This window comes from Benincasa hispida, chromosome 6, assembly GCF_009727055.1.
Source record: "Benincasa hispida cultivar B227 chromosome 6, ASM972705v1, whole genome shotgun sequence".
Classification (NCBI taxonomy): domain Eukaryota; kingdom Viridiplantae; phylum Streptophyta; class Magnoliopsida; order Cucurbitales; family Cucurbitaceae; genus Benincasa; species Benincasa hispida.
The window spans coordinates 7,639,464-7,647,804 of record NC_052354.1 but is presented as its reverse complement, the minus strand read 5'-3'; the positions used below and the strand labels follow the sequence as shown (position 1 = coordinate 7,647,804).

General features: G+C 38.2%; 1 protein-coding gene across 2 annotated transcripts; it reads right to left on the bottom strand.

The window, feature by feature from the left end:
• Positions 1–372: 372 nt before the first annotated feature.
• On the bottom strand, positions 373–7,912 carry LOC120080554. Of its 2 annotated transcripts, XM_039035251.1 has the most exons (10): positions 7,492–7,912; positions 6,677–6,892; positions 4,667–6,511; positions 4,272–4,588; positions 4,065–4,192; positions 2,106–3,884; positions 1,910–1,958; positions 1,569–1,819; positions 1,208–1,309; positions 373–1,013 (listed from the first exon to the last, which is right to left on the bottom strand). In XM_039035251.1, exons 2-10 carry the CDS (start codon positions 6,705–6,707, stop codon positions 782–784), a joined length of 4,734 nt encoding a protein of 1,577 aa, XP_038891179.1. In that variant the 5' UTR covers positions 6,708–6,892; positions 7,492–7,912; the 3' UTR covers positions 373–781. The 2 variants fall into 2 exon arrangements, with proteins under 2 accessions (XP_038891179.1, XP_038891180.1); XM_039035252.1 differs by lacking the exon at positions 6,677–6,892.
• Between the last annotated feature and the right edge of the window lie 429 nt (positions 7,913–8,341).

The following is an 8,341-nucleotide window of genomic DNA, read 5'->3' as shown; positions in this document are numbered from 1 at the left end:
GGAAACTTTACAAATAATAATAATAATATATTTAGGAATGCAAGAAGAATATCTTCTTGTCCTTTATTCCCTCATTAAATGTGTCCCCTTTTGGCACTTGGGAAACAGTCAATATCTGTGTTTACCAATAAATGAACAAGTGCTGGTGAAGGTGGACACAATCTTACACGTGACCAATGAAAAAGAAAGAAATTAAAAAGAAAAATACAAAGACAGTGAGTTTTTAGACTAGTGAGTTTGTGGGGGAAATTTAAGGAAGCTTTTAAAACCATAACTTTTTACCTTTTTGACTATTTTATTTGCTTGGTCTTCTAGATGCCAACTTCCTTGCTGATTGGAAATAAAGAACCTAAAAAAAGTGGCACAGTGGAAGAAAAGAACTGCAAAAACATTACTAATAGGCTTACCAATAAATTGGTATGCTAGTTTCTCAATTTATGTATCAAAACGAGATGCGATATCCATTACCAACATCATTCCTCTCTGAATAGTTCGCTTCAGAATAACTTGTTTCACCTGGGAAATTCATGAAAATTTACACGATACATGATACCACTATGTACTTCATCAAAATAAACAACGGTTTGGCCTTGATTCGACAAAAGAACGGAAGGCCTCCAATTATCAAAGCTTCCAAGATATGAATCTATTGTTGTATCCTCTTTCTTCTACAGTGCCACATCATGTCAATGCCAGAGATCATAGACAAAAAGCACGGGCAGGATATGGTTTGTATGTAGATGACTAGTGAATTAGCTGTGAGGGACCAATTAACTAATTACTACAGTGAAAGGCATTGTACACCCTCCGGAAGATGATTAGGAATGGGGTGTACAGTGACATATCTCTGGGGACACGATCTTGGTGCCATTGTAACTAATCCATTTGAAGATGCATTTCCAGAGAGTTCTGCTTGACGTATGTGAAACTTTGCAAAACGATTAATGACAGAAAATCGTTCCAAGTCTTGACATTCAACCATCAAGTCCACAATGGAGGCTGTCCTGTCCAATCTGCACACCAAGTGGCATAACTCAGGCAAACTGCATATTTCTAATTTTTCTACTCTAAGATCTAAAATCATATTGGAATCCTTGTCTGCTTTGTGTGTGTGNGTTAATAACTGGAGACCATGATTATTACAATGAGTCTAGATGTAGAAGTAAACAACACAAATAAAAACAAAAGAAAATCGTATTTTCCGTACCTTTGCAAGTCACTTTCCAGTTTCCCAGCTCTGGCATAGAATCTTTCCACAGTCTTCTCTATGTACTTATCATCAGTACATTTTACAGTATCCTCTGACATTCTGAAAATTATCCACAGAAAGATGTCACAAATACAGCACAAAAACTAATGAAAGCTTTCGTGTAATTTACACAAACCAGCTAATTTATCCAAAGCAATAAAGTGAATAAGAATAAGATTATACTCTGTTTCTAAATAAAAATAAGATTAGAAAATGTTTCTGATGCAGGCACTAAGAAATGACACGATGTTCTACTCCTACTGTCACAATGGGGAAAATCAAAATAGTTGCTAGCTACAAGTATGGAAAGGACACATACACATTTCTGTTATCGTGTGTCGAGACATGAAAATCATTTATTTGTCCACATATCAGGCTGCATGTATCCCCCAATGACGCTCTTAAGATAAAGTATATCACGCTATCATAGAAGGAAGAGGCATCTGCTGAGAGGATGGATGATGGTGCAGGACAAACTAACTGCTGCAACAGTTGTGTTGTCATGACCAGCCTTCTCTTTGATCGAAGTATCACATATCCATCTTCAACCATCTCAACTTCATTTACCATCTGAAATTTAATGCAGAAAAAATAGGTCAGCAATTTCATATTTAAAAATTTTAAACAAAGTTCTTGATCTTTTAGTTTTAATGGGAATACTTTTTCTGTCAGCCGGTTTGTGGTTTGTGCCCAGTCTTGTTCTGCCACTCTGCAAACATATTTTAGACATTAACAACAGCAACACAAACACATGGCCTTTTAAATAAAACCAATTCTGATTGTAAAAAGAGGATATCATTTCAACTAAAATTAAGATCAAAAGAAATATCCCCTCTTTACCATGATCGCCAAATACCTGATATTCACAATCGTCTGAGAACCTTTGACTTCTAGATGCCATGGTTGAAGCTCAGATGAGTCAAATTTACGCTTTTTAGGTCTCATAATGGCCCCAGTTCCAACAGTGACGGTAGAAGGCAATCCATAAGGGCCTGTCAGGTCAGTTGCCACCGTGGTTATAGCAGCAGTTGACCAAACTCTACCACTCGGATTAACATCTGCGGAATCTGTTCCATCCAGAGATGGCTGTTTGCATAAATTATCCGAAGGCTTCAAGAGAGAGAAGTGCCCACCAGGATGGTTTGTGAGTAGCTGCCCGTTTCTGAACTTGAACAAGGAAGACATAGAAAGTGGATTGATCTGAGAATTTTCTTCATTATTACCTTCCATATTTTTTCTATTAAATTCATTCACAGTCTCTCTTTGGCCATCTGAAGTAAAACCTGTTGAATATGCATTTGGTAGATTCTCAGACAAAGATTTCACGTTATAATCTTCTCTTCCTCTTGCCAACAGGTTTAGCATTTTTCTATTTTCAGAAGGCAACGAGTTGATCTCCGATGCAAAACCTTCTCCATGTTTTGCATCTTCTCTTGTTGAATCCTCTTTTGACATAGTAGTTACCTGCTGAGCATCTTGAACTCCCTTTGGCTCAATCTCTACATTCTTCATTAGTTTAACTTTTTCTAGCGAGTATTGTTGGCCAACAACATGAGGTAATTTAGAAAAGTTATCAAATGGAAAATCTCCTTCACGGGTTGTCAAATTTTTGTCCTCAATTTGTACGCTATTAAGATCTTGCTGATGAGGATTGGCCAATAATAAGCCAGAGGGAAAAGCATTTGTATTAGCAATCTTCCTTGCCACCCCATCTGCCAATAAAGTATTATACACATCAGATTTAGTCCTCTGGTCTGGTATCTCATCCTTATTTTCATAATCCTGTGAATTCGTAGGAATCATGTCAGATTCCAGTACTTGGAGTCCACATTTTTGGGAAGTTTGATCATTAAATCCCAGTGGAGCCAATGAAGTTGCCTCAAGACTATTGTTTAATGAACCAATCTTATTAGCTTCTGTAGATGCATTATGTTGCTGGCTTGTGTTATGTAACCAAAGATTTTGCTGCCTTGCCAACAATCCACCCTGTTGGCCTATTCTTGACATGGACAAAGGCTGAGAGATAGGCAGGGCCTCAAAAATCGGATACTGTTTTCCACTTATATTGATGTTGATGTGTCCAGTTGTATCTTGAGAGGAAGACATGCCATATTGTGGATATCTAGAAGCAGCACTTGGTAATGAAGCCTGTGGAGACAAACGTACTGCAGGTGCACCAGAAGCAAATTGCCCTTGATTTTCATCTGATACAAAATGAGGTAGCAAGTATAATGATGTAGCAGCTTCTGCCTCTCCCAAACAATGAGATTTTTCATCCCAATGCACATTTTGTGATGAAGGCATCGCCTGAATAGGAGACGAGGAAGCTAACAGAGTCTGATTTTTCTCTACAAAGCCAGAATTTACCGGTCTTGTATCCAGATTGCTTGATAACTGAAGCAGACCTTGAGATGAAGAGATCTTATTTGAATATGGCAGCTGTTGAGACGGATGAAGCAATCTCATAGGAAAACCTTGGGATGGGGACTGATTGTGATATTGAGAAACAGAGGGATTTGGAAACACTGCCTCCGCCATCATAGATAAGGGACTAGAACCAATAGAGCTATAATGGGGGATGGCACTATTTTCCTTAGACTGATCAACATTTTGAAGATGCCCATTCACATTTTCACTACAAAAGTTCATGGATCGAAAGTTATGAGAACATATTTAAAATAAAATGAAAGTATGATGAAACTTGATCAACAGCAATAATGAGGAGACCAACAACATATAAATGAAATAAAAAGGTTTGGCTCAATGATGCAACCTCCCAGGTGGATTTAATAGTGTCTTTTATTAACATAACTACCTTGTTTGGTTGTAAGGAGTTCGGCCATTTGAGCCTGTTGATTTGAAGAAGTTGGTAGATGCATCCAGATTGCCCCTAGGAGTACAATCTGAAGGTTTTAAATTTCTCTGGAAACCAGTTAACTGCCCCTGTAAGAATAAATATTTACATACAACATTTCGAAGGTTCAATACCATAACTGAAATACTGATTGGGATAACAAATCACCTTCTCCGAGTTCACAGCATTGGAAGAAGCATCATAAAGATATGACTGTTGAAAATGTCCCTGCCCTTGAGAGCTTAATTGTTTCAACATATACTGGTCGCGGGAGTTACTTTTCTGCTGAAGCTTTTCAATAAAAGAGTCACCTGCTTTATCAAAAGCATTTTGTAGAATAGTAGGATCATCGCTTATCTGACTATTCTTCTTTCTCATGATGTCATTTTCCTCGCTGTTCATGGATATGTTCACATGCTTCATATTTTCAAGATGCCTAAAATCACTATAATCCCTTCGATTGTGTGTGACTTCATTGGCTCGTCCTGCAAGACAATGGCATGGACAATAATTAATCAATGCAACTATATTTCGATCAAACACTAGTAAATGATTAGCCCTACCTTGTGGTTTTCCATGTGATTGATTAACATTGTCATGAGAAGTTGCTATCTGCTGAGGTGGTCTGTCATATTCAGGCTGCTCATACAATTGACTTGCCAAGCTCTTGCTTAAGTGCTCGTGTGGTTGAACATGTTGAGATTGGTCACCAATTTGTTTTTGTGCACTCTTATTGTCTAGCCATTCACCAGTTTTTTCAGAAGGATTTTGATTTAGTTCATGAGAGTCTTCCGGACAAAAATGTTCTGTTTGCTCAAGAGATGGTTGGATGGCTGACTGCTGAAACCCAGGAAAGCTAGAACTCATACCAGAATCGTTGAAGTTTGCATATGGCCTTGAACTTAAAGAAGATGCACTGTGCAAGCTGTTCTCGTACCAAGCCGATTGCTCCTTTTTACTATCCACTATGTTTGAATGCTGATTTTCAGTTGACAGTTCGGTATTCTGAAATGTCAATCCACTCCATTCCTCCTGTATCCCAGTATCACTACTAGAAGCCTCTGCTACAGCTGACTGCATGAGAGCACTCCAGCTCCCACTCTGAATAGAAGGAAATGCATCTGAATGATCTGATTGTACTAGGTTATTTTCAAAACTCCCATTACTGACATTTGTACATTTGCCCAAAGAAGTGTCCCACATATTGTGATCCGTATTATATAGAATTTTTTGTTCCATCGGATCCAAGGGAACAAAATACTGAGATGCATCCAGTTGGGTGACTTTTTGCTGTGTTGAACCAAGCCAACCAGCTCCACCTTGCCCCCCTTGAAATTCAGTAAACGATCCATTTGCTTGCATAGAATTCTTTTGCTGGATGATATCTGATCTCATTCCGGCATCCAAACCTTGATTTGGAATTTGGTCAAATATATTTTTCACTTGAAAGCCTTGTTTGGATCTGCCCATTTGGGGCAAAGAAAAATGGCCTGCAGAAACAGTATTTATATTACCAACAGAGGAGCTACTGAAGACAGGCTGCATAGTAGGCTTCAGGTAATGACCACCAGCCTTTGTCAACAAAGTGCAAGAATCACGATCAATTCTCTGGAGCTGAGAATATTGACCCATGCTACCCCGTCCACTGGAGATAGGAGTTCTATAATTAGATTCATCAAGCTGCTGTGGAACCAACACTGGTGAATGAAAAGATTGGCCTTTCTCTTGAGAAAACATTAGTTGGTTATATACTCCTTGCGATGCAGAAGATGCACCTAGATGTACCCTGTTCATGAACATTTCTGATGAATCAGAGATAGATGTTCCATTTATATAGGATGGATATTGACCCCCTATAGACTGTCTAGTGAAAGCAGAGATCTGATTTTGAGAACCCTGCTGCCTTGCATCATCAAATTGCTGAAGTTGCTGCTGCCTATGAATATCCTGCACCTGCTTGAACATCATTTGTTGCTGCAGTAACTGCATGTCATTGTATGTAGACTGCTGCATCGATTGAAGTTGAGAAGTATCTAATTGTTGCTGACCCCTCACAAGCTGCTGCGATCCTCCAAGAAAGTTGAAGTCAGTTGATGCTTCGGTAATTTCAGACCTCTCAGAATTAGTTGTCAGGGTTGGACTGTCTACTGGTGCATATTCTTGATGTGATTTTAGGACAGATAAGCCTCTCAGCATCAAGAAATGTGGATCATAGCCAGTATTTTCACCCAGGAATGCTTGCTGAGAGTGCTCTGTTTGGAAATTTTGCCCTCCAAACATATAGCCATTCGTAGTCAGTGGTTGGCCATCCAAGGTGTCACTGCAGAAACCAGGTCTTGAAGCCAGTGGTGCGAAGTTTCTACCCAATGACACAGTCGAATTGTTTCTCAGGTATCCTCCCGCAGAATCTGTAAATCAAAACTTTTGGTGGTCAACACAACCACATATGGTTGTTTCAAATATGCTAAACTAGCCCAGCATCAATACTGGTTGGGGAAGTAGTAAAGACAAGAATGACACAAAGGTTTATACCATTAGAGCGATCAACAGCAAGGTAAAGAACATTGGTATACCTTGCAGAGTAATGTTACAGTTTTTTCGCATTGAAACTTGGATGATCACGTGCGGTTTTCTAACATAATGATCTCAAATAAACAAAAACAGATCGCCATTCAATACATGCAGTTGAAGCCAGCGCTTATCTAATTTACATAATCTGGAGTCCTGTTATTGTCCTCTACTTCCATGACCACTAATGCTTAAAGCTACAGCCACCATGCATTGCAGTCCTAATACCCAGCAAGTAGAGGAAAAATCATTATAAGGATGTAATCAAATAAACACACTAGTAAGAAACTTGACCGGGACATGAATGAAAGTCATTTTCCATTTGAGCAGAGCGCCCTGAACCCATTTGAGTCTTAAGTAAGAGAGAACTTAAAGATGAAAAGTCACAGAGTCACAGAAAACCCCAAATAAGAAGGGGCAAGCAACCACACAGTGAAAATTGCATACAAAAAACCACATGGTTAGCGAAACTTCATAGATACAAAAACAAAAAATCTAAGCTAACATGAAGAGCACTTGAAGAGAAAACAAATCATGAATTGCAAAGAATTTCCGTGGACTACAAATTATGCAAACAAATCCTAATTGCTTCAAACCCAAGACCCTAAAATTTAACTCAGAACCCTAAAATTGTTGGATATCTCTACTGACGAACATCACAAACCCCCAATAAGTCAACAAAATAAAAAACCACCAACAACGTAGAACCATTCGTTCACTAATTTCAAAGAGGAACCGCATATTCTTCATAATTAGCTTAATTGTTAACACAACAGGAAGCAAGATTCGGTAAAAAAAACAATAATAAACGAAAACCCACAAGGCCAAACGGGGTAAGAACCACAGTGGCGAGCTGGGAGGTGTGATCTGAGCAATAGAATTATGAATACTCAAAAGCTTAGGCGCTGGAGAATTTTGTTCTTTGAAGAGTATTCTAATGACCCAATTGAAGGCCCTGAACTTTCTTGTCTCTCTGTCTTTCTTCTTCTTCTTCTTCTTCTTCTTCTTCTTCTTCTTCTTCTCTCTCTCTCTCTCCCTCCTTTGAGCTGAAATTACAGTTCTTCAAGCTTCAAAATCCATAGCAGTTCCCAATGTCCTTTAATCTCTCTCCTTCTCTCTGTAAAATCTCTCTTTCTTTGTATTTCCAAGCTTTCTCTCACTGAAAATTGCTGATTTCTTAAGTGCTGAAGAAAGAGTGAGAAATTGGTCTCTTCGGACATCAGAGCCGAAGATAAAGCGATAAACAGTAAATAAGAAATTAAATATATGTTAATTAAAATTATATTTTTCAACAAACTCGTTGGAAAATGCCGGTTTAGCTTCGGACTCCGCACCTCTGCTTCGGTTTAAGCCTCGGACTCCCTGAATCAGCTTAGGGTGTTCTCAAGTTTCCCCCTTACATCTCCACCGTTAGATCTTTTGTGTTTGTAACATCATAGTCAATGGTCAAGTCAACACAAGCAACCTTCTTAGTTCTTCCTTTCTTTTCTTCTTAAATTAATTTTTATTGTAATTACCATATGATTTAAGGGGAAAAAATGGACTTAATAAAATTTTCAATATCCTTGCATGTAGAAAGGTTTAAAAGCAATTTCAACGAAAATATCGAATTGTTAATTTTATGATTTTTAAAATAAAAAATTTAAAAAATAAATTTAAATTAATAAATA